General features: G+C 44.4%; 1 protein-coding gene and 2 pseudogenes across 1 annotated transcript; 2 read left to right on the forward strand and 1 right to left on the reverse strand.

Annotated features, from left to right (window-relative positions):
* The first annotated feature begins 1072 nt into the window (after positions 1-1072).
* On the forward strand, positions 1073-6044 carry LOC125506964 (FAD/NAD(P)-binding oxidoreductase family protein). The gene is made up of 16 exons (XM_048671672.2): positions 1073-1473; positions 1653-1814; positions 1915-2097; positions 2194-2251; positions 2421-2471; positions 2549-2631; positions 2969-3056; positions 3262-3306; positions 3389-3463; positions 3569-3637; positions 3903-4018; positions 4512-4624; positions 4856-4935; positions 5205-5325; positions 5457-5523; positions 5655-6044. Exons 1-16 carry the CDS (start codon positions 1160-1162, stop codon positions 5782-5784), a joined length of 1755 nt encoding a protein of 584 aa, XP_048527629.2. The 5' UTR covers positions 1073-1159; the 3' UTR covers positions 5785-6044.
* Positions 6045-9642: 3598 nt separating this feature from the next.
* Positions 9643-11748, reverse strand: LOC147967498 (uncharacterized; annotated as a pseudogene).
* A 1451-nt stretch (positions 11749-13199) lies between these two features.
* LOC125506630 (uncharacterized) lies at positions 13200-15111 on the forward strand (annotated as a pseudogene).
* The last annotated feature ends 212 nt before the right edge of the window (positions 15112-15323 follow it).

The raw sequence follows: 15323 nt of genomic DNA on the forward strand, positions 1-15323 counted from the left end.
TTTCATCTTTATCTTTACTTCACAATCAAAGTTGATGTCTTGAAGGTTATTTAGATTTGCATATAACTCATCACTGTTTCTAGTCGATCTTGGGTGGTTCTCTACGTGAGAACCTCTGGCATGTTGCTAAAACACACGCAACAAATTTTGCATCGTCGGACAATCCGGCCAAGTGCATCGTCGGCTCAGAAACCTTCCATGAGGCCAGACAGTTTGGTCATTTTGAACCAGATAGTCCGAGTGCACCAAAAAAATGCCCAATAGGCAGATTTGGGTATGAAATCTCCCATTTCTCTTGCTCTTTGTTGATCTTAATATATTCATCATTACAACTCAATGATATTGACATATATCTTGATCTTGATGGCATTCATTCCAAAACATCCAATTTTCTTATTGCATCACACATGAAACATGTCGTCATACATAGGGGACGACATATAATTGGAGAAAGAAGAAAACTAGTATCATCTTGAACGCATTTTTTACTGATTATTCCGTGTCCAACTTTTTTTTTCATTATACTGGTCATTGTTTTCCTCGATAATTATCATATCTAAAGTGTCCTTGTGTTTCCTCAAAAAGCAAAATGTTGCTTCACACGTCACTGCAAATACCTTAATCTCCAAAAAGGACAATTATTTTTGGCCTTTTCTCTAGACCCGAGTAATGTCGTTTTGGGCTCGCACTTCCCCTTAGACCCGGGCATGGACAGCCCGACCCGAAAGCCAGACATCCGGGCGTAGTTCGGGTTCAGCTTTTCTACCCGAAGCCCGGCCTAAAAGCTCGAAAAGGGCATTAATCACTATTTTATTACAAATATAGGTATAATATATATCATTTAAATATCCCAAAATTAATCATTTCAATTCAAAAAGGTCACTGTTCATGTGTTTCGGGCCGGGCCGGGCCGGGCTAGGGCTTGAGATTTTGAGATCGGTCTTCGACAACGTCCGGCCCGACGAATGCCCAGGTTTACTTTCCCTGATGGCAAAGCAAAAGGGACACGTATTTTCCCAAATCCGCCTTCCTACGAGTGCCGCCGCGAGTCGCACTAACAACCACGCCCTCACTCACTGGCCACCTGAAATAGAAACAGAAACAGAAAGATTCTCTCTCAAGTCCGGCCGGCGGCTAAACCCAAACCCCGCGGAGCCCGATGTCGCCGGCGGCGACGCGCATCCTGCTCGCGGGCGCCCGGCTCCGCGGCCGCGGCCTCTCCACGTCGGCCGAGCCCTCCCCCTCCCCCTCGCAGCTCCCGAGGGGCAAGCGCTGGGACGCGGTGGTGATCGGCGGCGGCCACAACGGGCTCGCGGCCGCCGCCTACCTCGCGCGCGCCGGCCGCTCCGTCGCCGTGCTGGAGCGGCGGGGCGTCCTCGGCGGCGCCGCCGTGTCCGAGTCGGACCTCGTCCCGGGCTTCCGCTTCTCCCGCTGCAGCTACCTCCTCAGCCTCCTCCGCCCCGCCCTCATCCGGTAACGCGTCTCCCGATCCCCTCCTCTTTCTGCGATCGATCTCAGCCTCCATTTCCATCGGATTTACTTACAAACCGGGCCCCTGTTCCGTACCTGCATTCTGAAATTCTGTGAGGACGTATGTACTGAAGAACTGATGCTTATGCCACTGCCACTGCTACTGATGATGGATGATTCAGGGAGTTGGAGCTGGAGAGGCACGGCCTGAAGCTCCTGCCGCGGAGCCCGTCGTCGTTCACGCCGTGCCTCGACGGCCGGTACCTGCTCCTCGGCCCGGACGCAGAGCTGAACCGCTCTGAGATTGGCAAGTTCTCCAAAAAAGATGCAGAGGCATACCCGAGGTGACAGACAGACACACCGAGAATTCACTGTGGTTTCCTCTGTGCGTTTCAGCTTGGATTTGTCTTTTACACTAGCAATGGGTTTGATGTGTGAATGTAGTTACGAGGAGCAGCTAGAGAAGTTCTGCAAGCTCATGGACTTCGTCATAGACTCGCCTCCGCCGGAGCTGAGGCAGCTGTACCATGCTTCCATGGTCGACAGGATGAAGGATAAGGTCGACAAGTCAGTGTTCTGGAGCAAGCTTCTTGGCATCGTGATGCAACAGGGGCAAAAGGACATGGTGTGAGTACTAAATACATCACCTCTCTTAGTGATGTTACTGTTGCAGCCATTTGCGAACAATGCAGTATGTAAAGTTAAATCTTTTTACACTGGCAGGAACTTCTTCGACCTTCTTCTGTCGCCAGCGTCGAAGGTCTTGAATAACTGGTTTGAGGTTGAAAGCTTGCTTCCCTCTTCTCTGAAACACCTCTCTTCTGTCTTCACAATGAACATATGGAGAAAACTGTATTGCATTTGACCATCTACACATGTCGGATGAGAATAACTTCTTGAGTTCTTGTGTAACTTCTTGAGTTCTTGTGCTGACCGCTCTGGTACTACAGGGTGATGTATTGAAGGCGACCCTGGCGACTGATGCTGTGATTGGTACTATGGTAAGGGTGCATTACTTAATCCACTTTTTTGTGTGCCTGCTGGATTAGTGTTTGACAATTGCGTCTCCCCTGTATAGGCTGGTGTGAACACTCCAGGATCAGGATATGTTCTCCTGCACCACATCATGGGAGAAACTGGTGGTCAACGTGGTGTTTGGGCGTATGCTTCTGACCATATCCATGTTATTCTGTTCCACCATAAAAATATGTAGTTAGCAAAAAGCCAAAAACCTATAGGATAATGTAGCCTTCATTGTTCTACATACACTTGAAACTGAATAAAGGATTGCTGGTGCTCATCTCCATTGGCTAGGAAAACAAGTATTCAGTTGCCTTAGAGTCAGTTTCAAGGGTTGATGTCACAGGAAATGTCATCACACTCTACCCAAATTTGTTGGTGTTGCCACTTTTAGTTCTTTATTTAGTTGGTGTCTTCGTTTACCTTTTTTTTTCTCTTTTTCAGAAAACCTTACATTCATTTTTTTATACACTTGCAGGTATGTCGAAGGTGGTATGGGCTCAGTCTCATCAGCTATAAGCAAAGCAGCTCTGGAAGCAGGCGTGCAAATTGTAACAAATGCTGAGGTGCATTTTCTCTTCTTGTGCAAGCCCTCTTTGTTGCATGTCGATCATGTTTGGCTGAACAAATAATTAAAATCAAAGCAGACCAGAAAGAAAACTGGATTTTACATCGAAGAAGTCATTAACTATGTAGTGGCATAAATTTAATTGTGAGAGCAATTTTTTATTTGTCGTTTCTTGCCTCACTTGCCCAAGTGTTTTTGCATAGGTTTCACAAGTAATGGTCGATGAAACTACTGGAAAGGTGCAAGGGGTAAGTCTTGGACTAATCAGCAAGTGTATGCGCACTGTGTAGTTCATTTCTTTCCACCTATTGAAGGATTGCGAATCTGTAGGTTGCTTTGGCTGATGGAACCGAGTTGCACTCATCAGTTGTGTTATCAAATGCCACACCGTATAAAACATTTGTGGTAAGAATCACTCTGAATATGTATTGGTGTGAAGATTTATTAGCTCTACCTTTGCAGGCATAATTAGAAAATATCCTCTAAATTGACACCTGGTTTTGTTTGCAGGACCTTGTGCCTGCCAATACTCTTCCAGAGGAGTTCCTCTGTGCCATCAAGACAGCGGATTATAGCTCTGTAAGTACTTAGTTACTAGCTTATTTAAATAAAGGAACTACATTGGTGGTGTGCGTTCTTACAAATATCTGTCTACGCAATATACGATGATAACCTTGTTCATTTACTTGTATAGTCTATCTATTATCCTTGCACTTCATTAGTATGGATGCCAAAGTTTTCTCAAGTAAAAAGAACTCGTGATTGTGGGAAAGCTATTTGTGGTCCACATTGACTTTCAGTAACCAACTTGTAATATTGTTGCTAACTATGCTCTGGAGAACAGGCAACAACGAAGATCAACGTTGCTGTTGATGCGCTGCCACAGTTTCGCTGTTGCAAAGACATCAACCGTAAAGGTGGCCCGGAGCACATGGGCACCATACACATTGGATCTGAAAGGTACTTAAGTTAGGGAATAGTTCCTACTTTGGCACATATTTATCAACTGTGTCTATTGTTCTTCTGCATATCTGTGGACAAGCAACAATCTATGAGACACTGTTTGTTATCTTTGTCCTGTTCATGTATAGCAGGGCAAGGAAAATAATCTCTTAATTCAACATTGTCACTCTTCAATAGAAAATTCTGCTGTTTACATTTATGTTCCTTGCTTGTCATGTCAACCTGATGCACCAACTTGGTAGCCTACATCTATGTATTGAAGTACATGTTATTGCTAGTACCTCAGGATAATAAAGAGCATAGTCTGGCCAGGCTAAGTAGTCATAAGATGTCCGAGTTGTGGATTAGCATTTTCATTCTTCTAAGAAAAAGCTAGATGATCTGGCCAATCAATTCTTTTGTGTGAGACGATTTTTGTATAGTTCAGCAGTCACTTTTTCAGACTTAAGTCGTGTTACATTTCAATATGGAACTTTTACTTGCTCTTCAGCATGGAGGAAATCGATATAGCATACAAGGAAGCTGCAGGCGGCTTCTCATCCACAAGGCCTGTAATAGAAATGACAATTCCTTCAGTCTTAGATAAGACCATCTCTCCACCAGGTATGCCATTTTCTTTTGCTTCCCCATAATTGCATCTGAGTAAATTTACCATTCTGGCAATATTTAATTGTAAGGAACCTTTTCTGTGTACACTAAATTTACATTTTAAAGTTAACGTGTTCAAGGTCATTTTGGATGTTTATAATGTTGTGATCTCCCATATTGTGTATATACTTCACATGGAGTTATGGACTGACTCATATTCCATCTTTCACTTTATCCTTTGGATAGGTCAGCATGTTATTAATCTTTTTGTTCAGTACACGCCCTACAAACTGTCAGAAGGCAGTTGGCAGGATCCGGCTGTTAGAGTAAGTTGATCCTTCTTACATTTTGATTTCATGACGCACTGTATGTTTAATCTTTGCACTGCACCACAGCCCACACTTCTTGCTGTGTATATTGCCCCCCCCCCCCCCCCCCCCAAATTATTTTTTACCCAAACACAAATGGGATAAATGATAAAATTGATAACCTTGCCCTTGGGCATTGTGATCCATCACTGTGTGGAGAGAACGATTTTTCTGAATTCAGGTCCACCTACTGACCATTGACCATTTTGATCGACACCAATTTTCAGAAATCATTTGCTGAGAGATGCTTTTCCTTGATCGATGAGTATGCACCGCACTTTAGCTCATCAGTGATAGGCTATGATATGCTGACTCCACCTGATCTTGAAAGGGAGTTTGGCCTAACAGGTAACATCCCTTGGTTCCATGTATTGTCTTTTGTAAGCTGTGCGCGGGCAGACCGGATGCCGTTTTGTATTGTTCCTTCTTTTTACCAGTTAAAAAAACTTAGCTAAGCAGAGATGATTCACATTTCTCAGGTGGCAACATCTTTCACGGAGCGATGGGCTTGGATTCCCTCTTCCTGATGAGGCCTGCCAAGGGATGGTATGTTTGAGTCACATGCATATTAAGTTGTGCTCTGGTCCCTTCTACTCCACAACCTTTGACCCTTCCAAGGTTCAAAACCTGTTCCGCTTTGTGATAATGGCTAACCAGTTTCGCTTTGCACCATACAGGTCAGATTACAGAACCCCTGTGAAGGGGCTGTACCTCTGCGGCAGCGGTGCGCACCCAGGCGGCGGGGTGATGGGTGCCCCGGGCCGCAATGCTGCTGCTGTGGTTTTGGATGATCTCAAGGCAAGATAGATGCAATTCATGGAAGATGGAAATGGCAGCTGACAATAGGGTAGCATTTTCAAGCGCAAGGCTGCAAAACCAGCACGTGTGTAGTCTAGTATCAAAATGCGAACCTTGTCATTAGGCCATCTGGTAGAGATAATTTTGTCATGCGTACTTGCATGATTGAAAGGATGAGACACGAGAAGCATTTTCTGAATGAATTGCTGGCAGCTATTCTCATTTTGGCTCCTCTTATCGGAGGGCTAAAAGGGATTAATTCTCAGTTATGCACTTCCATCTATTTTCTTCTCTATGAAGTAGGTAGTTTTTGGGTGAGGTCTCTCGAATCTTCAATTTCGTTAGATGTGAAGAGAAGTAGAGTTTGCAAAGTATAGTTAGATATAAACTTGTGAGTGCTATGCTCATCTGTACTTTTGAACTGCCATCCAGTAATTTGTGTCGCTTAGCTTGTCTGCAGACTTGAATTTCAACGTAGGTAGCTTGTATAGAGTAAAGGAATTCCAGTGTCACTGCTTTCCCATCTTTTGGTTTTCCTCCAATATCCCAGGTTGTCCGGTATACTGATTTCACATTTGTGAATCTCAAGTCTTAGTAAGGACTAAATGGGGGTATTTATATGTCAGGAACCTGACAAGGATCGAACGAACTAAACACTCAACTATGCGAATTCAGAGGTGAATTTAGGAGAATTTGCGCTAGGGTTTGTATTGCAGCAAAGGGGAAAGTAGCAAGCACGCCACAGGCGGCTAGGGTTTATACCCAGTTAGAATAATTCATGCCCAAAACTGAGAGCGAGGGGTGGCTATATAGCCAATACAGAGAGAAAAGCAGAACAGAAAGCAAAGACAGAGCACATGGCGTGTCGGGCGATGAACAACGACACTCGGGGCGATGATAGCCGTTGGATGAAGAATCTACGACTCTGATGACAAGCCAGTGGCGAACCGTTATCTTCACTGGAGAGCCACTGGATGGCAGATCGATGACTGACCTTGCTTCCAACACGCAGAAACAGGGGATTTTTTTAGAGATGCAGTAACTGTCTGACAATTCCCCCTGTTGAGACACAGCTTGTCCTCAAGCTTGAAAGGAAGGAAAAACCTTTTGTATGAAGGCCGAGTCCTCCCAAGTGGCTGCTTCTTCAGGCATATTGACCCACTTGATCAACCATCGGACGACTGGAATGCTGATGTTGCCCTGAGGTCTGGGAATTAGTTTTCTGTCCAATATTGCTTCCGGTTCCATTTTTATAACTCCATCAGCATCTATCAGGGGCAAGTCCTTGGAAGGAACCACTTTTGGGCCAATGTGCCTTTTGAGCTGACTGACATGGAAGGTATTGTGTAGGAGACAGCCTTCAGGTAGCAGTAGTTGGTAAGCAGCTCTGCCCACTCATTGCATAATTCTGAATGGACCATAGAACTTGGAGTGTAACTTGAGGTGTCTATGCAGACTCAATGATGTGTGCCTGTATGGCTGTAGTTTCAAGTAAACCATATCCCCTGCCTCAAAGGATCTTTCCTGCCTGTTTCTGTCAGCATAATGTTCCATTCTTTGTTGTGCCTTGGATAGATTTTGCTTAATCACTTCCAGTGCGAATTCCCTGTTCTGCAGTAAATTATCACTGTCCTCAGAAATGGAGTCAGGTAATGCAGATTCAGCTACCATGGGTGGAGGAAATCCATACAAAGTTTGAAAGGGGGTCATTTGCAATGAAGTATGGAAACTTGTATTGTACCACCATTCAGCTAGGGCTAGCCAGCCATGCCACTTCCTTGGCTGTTGGAAACACATGCACCTCAAGTAGTTCTCCAAACATTGGTTCACCCTTTCTGTTCGGCCATCAGTTTGTGGATGGTAGCTAGTGCTCATGTGCAGTTTGATGTTGAGGGATTTAAACAGTTGCTGCCATAATTTGCTGGTGAAAATCTTGTCCCTGTCAGTGACTATGACCAATGGCATTCCATGTAGTTTGAACACTGTATCAAAAAATGCTCTGGCTACAGTTTGGACAGTGATGGGGTGTTTCATAGCAATGAAGTGGGAGTATTTTGTGAACCTGTTAACTACAACCAGAATAAGGTCCTTGTTCTCAGAAGTTGGCAATCCTTCCACAAAATCCATGCTAATATGGGCCCAAGCAAAATCAGGGACTGGCAGGGGCTCTAGCAGGCCAGGGTAAGGAGTGTGCTCAGCTTTGTTTAGTTGGCACACAGGACACTGTTTGATGAAGTTAATAACATCCTGTTTAAGTCCATGCTAGTGGAATACCAAGTGTACTCTGTGATATGTTGCTCTTTCTCCTGAGTGGCCCCCTAATTCAGAGTCATGGAATGTTTTCAGTATGTCCTGTCTCAGGGAAGTTGCAGTTCCAATGATAATTTTGTTTTTGTATCTCAAGATCCCATTCCTGTAGGTGTATCTAGTGGAGTTATCTTTGCTGGTGGTACACTCAGCTATGAGATCTTTGACTTTTTGATCTGCAGCATAGCTTTTGAGGACTTCAGATATCCATTTTGGGGTAGTTACACTAGTGGAGAGGAGGGAGATCATGTGCTTCACTCTTGACAGGGCATCAGCAGCTCTATTTTCTTTGCCCTTTTTGTACTCCACTGTAAAATTGTAACCCAACAACTTTAGCAAAAGCTTATGTTGTATTCCCTCAGTTAGCTTTTGCTCTTGGATGTATTTCAGGCTCTCCTAGTCAGTTCTGATAATCAGAGAAGTTGCTAGGAAATAGTGTTTCCACTTTTTACAGCCTCAATAATTGCTAGTGCTTCTTTGTCATAGGTGGACCATGCTGCTGCTTTGGGTCCTATGGACTTACTGAAATAAGACAGGGCCTTCCCTCTTGCATCAGTACAGCTCCTAGACCATATCCACTTGCATCAGCCTCTAGGATAAAAGGGTTTGGAGAAGTCAGGCAGGGCCAAAACAGGAGCTTGTGTTAGCTTTTCTTTAATAGCTGAAAATGCTGCTTGTTGCTCTTGCTGCCAAGAAAAGGAGCCTTTCTTCAGACAGTCAAAAAGGGGCCTGCAAATTATGCCATATCCCTGAATAAATCGCATGTAGTAACCACTCAGGCCCAAAAAGCTTCTGAGTTCAGTGACTGTTGTAGGAGCTGGCCACTCCTTGATAGTAGCAATTTTGGTGGGGTCTGCTGCTACACCTTCCTTGTTAATAACATGACCCAGATATTCTATCTCAGACTGTCCAAAAGAACATTTGTCCAGTTTGGCATATAAGTGATTCTCTTGCAACACTTGGAATACTTTCTTCAGGTGTAGTTTGTGCTCTGCCATGGTCATGCTGAGCACTATAATGTCATCAAAGAACACTACTACAAATTCAAAAGAGCCAAACAAAAAGTTCATAAGGGCCTTGAATGAAGGAGGTCCATTTGTTAACCCAAAAGACATTACTAGAAATTCAAAGTGCCCTTGCAGTGTAGAGAATGCTGTCTTGTGGATGTCTTCTTCAGCCATTCTTATCTGATGATATCCACTTCTGAGATCTATCTTAGAGAAAATTGTTGCTCCTTTTAATTGATATAGAAGATCTTCTATTATGGGAATGGGATATTTGTTTTTGATGGTGATGGCATTCAGTTTTCTGTAATCAATACAAAGTCTCCAAGTTCCATCCTTCTTTTTGACCAGGAGCACATGAGAAGAGAAGGGGCTAGTGCTAGGCCTAATCAGACCAACTTTGAGGAGCTCAGCAATGATTTTCTCTAGAGCTTCTTTCTGGTGATGAGGTACTCTGTAAGGTCTGTGATTCACAACTTTTGCTCCTTCTATTAGTGGAATTCTGTGGTCACAAGCTCTGCTTGGAGGCAATCCAGTAGGTGCACTGAATAATTTATCATACTGCTGAATAAGTTCTTGGAGCTCCACAGGGATGGGGTGATAAGCAGCATGTGTCACAGTGTGACAAGTGGACAGGAGGAAAAATCCACAGACAGCTTGATCCATCAATTTTTCTGCATCATCTGTGATCTCCACGGGGGAAGATGAGGGCACAGTTTCATCCACAAAGGTGGCTTGAGTAGTTGGTGTTGCATTAATTCTCATCTCCATCTTAATGAAGTCCATCAACACAGGGCTGTATTTTCTTAACCAATCCACTCCCAGTATGATATCATATCCCTTCAGTTTTAAAACTCTGAAGGTGTCCTGTAGCTGTATGCCCTGTATTTCATAGGGGCAGTTGTGAGAAGTGAACTCACTCCACAGTACTCCTCCACTAGCTACTAGCACTTTAATCTTTGGGTTTGGAACAGGTGCAATAGGTAGTTTTGCAGCTATGTCAGGAGATACAAATGTGGAAGTGCTACCACTGTCCACAAGTGTAGTAGCTATTGTTTGGCCCACCTTAACAGTTAAGATAAAGGTGTTCTTAACTGCACCAATGCCCATGGCAGCATGCATAGAGACTTGTAGCACAGAACTATCAGGAGGTGGTGCAACTTGGTCTAGCTCAGGATCTTCAAAATCTGTGACATAGATGATTTCTGCATTTTCTTCTTCCTGTGCTTGTAATGCTTGTACTTGTGCTTTTTGGCTCATTCTACACACTTGTCTGTGGCCAGGCACCCAAGGTTCTCTGCATTTGTAGCGGACTTGGTTTTGTTTTGCTTGCTGTATGACTGTGTTTTTGTTTTGTATTGGAGCAACTAGGGGTGGTTTTGCTTGGTCAAATATCACTTGTCTTCTAGGCTGAGGAATATAAGACTTGGGTTGAGCAGGGGCACCAGCTTTTTCCATTCTTCTCGCATACCATACTGCTGTTTGCATATCTGTTGGTTTAAAACACTCCACATGACTTCTGATATAAGGCTACAGCCTAGAAAGGAAACTGGTTACATAATAGTCATTGGGTATAGCAAGGTTTTCTCTTCTCATGCAATTCACCAGCTGCTCAAACTGCTCCACATACACAACTACAGTTGATGTTTGGGAGATAGCATGGAAGGAATTGACAATGTCACAGGCAGAGTCTATAGAAAACCTATCTGCAATATAAGAGCAGAATCTATGCCATGGCACATTGTGGGGTGAAAACCCAGTTCCTCTCCACCATTGTATAGCAGGGCCTTGCAAATACGAGACTGCTAACTCAGTTCTGTGCTCCAATGGAGTTCTTGTAGCAGCAAAGTACTGCTCTAAGTTCTGAATCCATGACTCTAGGTCAGTACCACTGAATTCAGAAATGTTCAGTTTGGTAGGCTTCACTGTGAGCACATTCCTTTTATCTTCGAATGGGGAGTGAGGTCTTCTATTTCTGTCTCCTCCATCTGGCCACTCCTCCTGTTCATGATCGTCCACTTGAATTGGTTGTTGCTGGGGAGGTGGGACTTGAAGTGCTAAACTTTGGTGTTGGCAAAATTGGGATGACGATACGGCACTTTCAGTGTACCATCCAAATTGAGCTCTTTGCCTGCATGATCTCTCAATGTTGCTGTCCCTATGATGGGAGGGGCCTCCTTTTCCACCATTGCTACTGAGGTTGGTGTGTTCGCAAGCAGCTGTTTGGGCCTGCCCGACGCGTTGACTGGAGAATGAAGCTGCGGATGCTTGGGCTGTACGCTCCCCTGTGCAGACTGCTCATCAGGGATCGCGATTGGTTCAGGAAGAAGCAACAAGCGCTTGAAGTTGTCTTGGATCTTGTCGAAATTTTGCTGCATTTTGACGAAGTTCTTGTTGACCATGGACTGGAATTCTTGGAATTCTTTCTTGTCCTCCTCACGATAGCGCTGTAGGGTCTTGATATCAAGCTCCAACGACTGGAGCTGCAGAACACCTGTGTCGCTGGACTCGTCCGGCTGGGACATGATTTCCTCCGTAATTCCAAAAAGGGGTGGGAAGGGAGGGATTTAGCCAACGCTTATGTTCTACCGCCGCCAACTCCGACTCCTACGCCCGCCACCAAGAAGCATCGTCCGATTTCAGCTGCTGGGATTTTACCGTAGGAGACTTGCTCTCGGCAACCAGAACTGACTTCAGACTGCCTCCGAACTGTGCCACTCCGGCCACCTCCAATGCCGCCGCTTGATCAACGACTTGCAGAGGGATTTTAGGGCCGATGCGCCAACCACTACATGCCAGATCCAACTCCTCCAAGAACCGATTGGGCCTATGATACCAATTGTCAGGAACCTGACAAGGATCGAACGAACTAAACACTCAACTATGCGAATTCAGAGATGAATTTAGGAGAATTTGCACTAGGGTTTGTATTGCACCAAAGGGGAAAGTAGCAAGCATGCCACAGGCGGCTAGGGTTTATACCCAGTTACAATAATTCATGCCCAAAACTGAGAGCGAGGGGTGGCTATATAGCCAATACAGAGAGAAAAGCAGAACAGAAAGCAAAGACAGAGCACATGGCGTGTCGGGCGATGGACAACGACACTCGGGGCGATGATATCCGTTGGATGAAGAATCTACGACTCTGATGACAAGCCAGTGGCGAACCGTTATCTTCACTGGAGAGCCACTGGATGGCAGATCGACGACTGACCTTGCTTCCAACACGCAGAAACAGGGGATTTCTTCAGAGATGCAGTAACTGGCCTGACATCTATGAACTTCTCACCCTTCTTCATGCAATTGTCATCATTTTCTTCTTCTCTTCCGGCAAGAGGAAATAAAATATGGAAATAGAATGACCTCATGATTTTGCGGCGCTTATTGCATGATGGAATAGACTGTAAATGAAATCTGGCTCTTGAATGATTTGCTCAACACTCATCGCAAGGAATCTCACTGTTCCTCATGTGATTGACATAAAATTAAACAACTCATTGCACGAAGTCTTCAATATTTTTGCCTCTGTTCTTGAAGAGGCAATGAAACATAGAAATATAATGATCACATGATTTTGCAGTGTATACTCGCATGATAAAAGAGGGGCAATAAAACACTTCTTGAATGACTTGATCGACACACTTTTTGCGTGCTCTTGCTAACAATATTGCATCATTAGTGCCCTACATATATCCAGCTGCCTTAGAATTTGGGTGTCAAAGGTCCAATGTTGTATGGTAGTATGTTTCCTTCTGTTTTAATTTCCGGTCTATGGGATACTCTGAAATGAAATATTGTAGGAAAACAAAATATAATGGCATTTCCTCACACACTCCTACATTACCAAAAACCCTAGATTCATCAACCCCAACCCGATCGGAGCCAACAAGCACTTCGCCGTCGCAGCGGCAACCGTTCCGTTGTATTCAGCAGCACCATCTGGCAGCTCCGCCGCACTCCAGCCTTCCTCCCACTAAAGCGCCACACAATCTAGGCAGTACAGGCTGCACCGCATTGGAAGGAGCTCGCCTCTGCCCTGACCAATGAGCACATTCTCACCAATCGTTCGCCGGAGAGGCACGACACCCGGAGGAGCATCTAGGACACACCACTATGGGTCGGGCCTTCCTGGTGGGAGGCAGGGAGATGACAACATCGGTGACATCTTATGCGAGCTCGTTCAGATGTCTGTCCTGACTTTTTGTGGCTAAATGCCCATCGTGAAGGCTGGCCAACTCAAAAAGCCATGCCGGACTATCAGACTAGTTCGAGCTTAGCGACGGAGCAAACCTGCCGAGCTACCGAGCATATAACATCAAGGGGGATCCACTTCCCTATGATCTGGTTGTACACATATCCGCAATGACACTCAACCTTCTCCAAGCATTCACGAGGGCATTTAGTATAGTAGGGCAAGGAAAATGATCTTTTAGTTCAATGGTGTCACTCTTCAATAGCAAATTATAGTGCTTACATTTAGTTTTCCTTACTTGTCATGTCAACTTGATGCAGCGATTTGTTAACTTACATCTATGTGTTGAAGTAGTTAATGTTTTTGCTAGTACCTTAGGATAATAAAGAGCATAGTCTGTCCATGCTTAGTTATAACATGTCCAAGTAGTAGATCAGCCTTTTCATTCTTCCTAGGAAAAAGCTACATCATGATCTGGACACTTATTCTATTGCGTGAGATGATTTTTGTATAGTTTGCAGTAACTTCTTCAGACCTAATCCTTGTCACATTTCATATAAGCAAGCTACAGGTGGTGTCGCATCCACAAGGCCTGTAATAGAAATGACAATTCCTTCAGTCTTAGATAAGACCATCTCAGTTATCAAAAAAAAAAAAAAGACCATCTCTCCACCAGGTATGTCATTTTTCTTTTGCTTCCTCATATTTGAAATTTTGTAAATTTACTACCATGTCATATTTAATTTCACTACCCCGATGAAGCAAGAAATGTACATGGAACCTGTCCTATGTAAACTACATTTACATTTTAGAGGTCACTTTTGCATGTTTTGATTTCTCGTATTGTCTATATACTTAAGATGCAGTTATGGACCGACTCAAATTCCATCTTCCACTTTATCCTGTGAGCAGGTCAACATGTTATTAATCTCTTTGTTCAGTACGCACCTTACACACTGTCAGAAGGCAGTTGGCAGGATCCGAATTCTAGAGTAAGTTGATCCGCCTTACGTTTTAGTCTAATGATGCACTGTGTGTTTAATCTTTGCACTTCACCACAGCCCACACTTCTTCCTGTGTATACTACAAATAATTTCTACTCATACCTTAAAAGAGTAGACGATGATGCCCTTGCCCTAAGGCACTGTGATCCGTCACTGTGCGAAGAGAACTATTTCTCTGAATTTGGGTCCACCTATACCAATCACTGACCATTTTGATCGACACCAATTTTCAGAAATCATTTGCTAAAAGATGATTTTCCTTGATCGATGAGTATGCACCGCACTTTAGCTCATCAGTGATAGGCTATGATATGCTGAGTTGCTGACCCACCTGATCTTGAAAGGGATTTTTGCCTAACAGGTAATCTGTCTTCGTACTATGCGTACATTTGTCTTTTGTAAGCCACAAACACACACACAGACCGGATACCATTCTGTATCATTCCTTCCTTTACCAGTTGGAATTTTTTTAGTTAAAGGAGAGACGATTCACATTTCCCAGGTGGCAACATCTTTCACGGTGCGATGGGCTTGGATTCCCTCTTCCTGATGAGGCCTGCCAAGGGATGGTATGTTCGGGTCACATGCATATTAAGCTGTGCCCTGGTCCCTTCGGCCTCACAACCTTTGATCCTTCTAAGGTTCAAAACTCATGCCGTTGTGATCATGGCTAACCTGTTTTCCCTTTGCACCATGCAGGTCAGATTACAGAACCCCTGTGAAGGGGCTGTACCTCTGCGGCAGCGGTGCGCACCCAGGCGGCGGCGTGATGGGTGCCCCGGGCCGCAATGCTGCTGCCGTGGTTTTGGATGATCTCAAGGCAAGATAGATGTATTTCATGGGAGATGGAAAATGTCAGCTGACAGTAGAGTAGCCTTTTCAAGCACAAGGCTGCAAAAGCAGCAAGAGAGTGCAAAAGCAGACGGAGTATCTGTGTTGTTTGTTGCAATTTCTTGTACTGAAATGCGAACCTTGTTGTTAAGCACCCTGTCCACTGTAGAGATATTTTTGTCATGCATACTTACATGATAAAAATTATGA

This window comes from Triticum urartu, chromosome 5A, assembly GCF_056163025.1.
Source record: "Triticum urartu cultivar PI428250 chromosome 5A, HENAU_Tu73, whole genome shotgun sequence".
NCBI lineage: Eukaryota > Viridiplantae > Streptophyta > Magnoliopsida > Poales > Poaceae > Triticum > Triticum urartu.

Coding starts and splice junctions, on each gene's coding strand:
- LOC125506964 (XM_048671672.2), top strand. CDS start 1,160: ATGTCGCCGGCGGCGACGCGCATCCTGCTCGCGGGCGCCCGGCTCCGC. Junction 2,098..2,193: donor CAGGGGCAAAAGGACATGGT/GTGAGTACTAAA, acceptor TTACACTGGCAG/GAACTTCTTCGACCTTCTTC. Junction 5,524..5,654: donor ATGAGGCCTGCCAAGGGATG/GTATGTTTGAGT, acceptor TGCACCATACAG/GTCAGATTACAGAACCCCTG.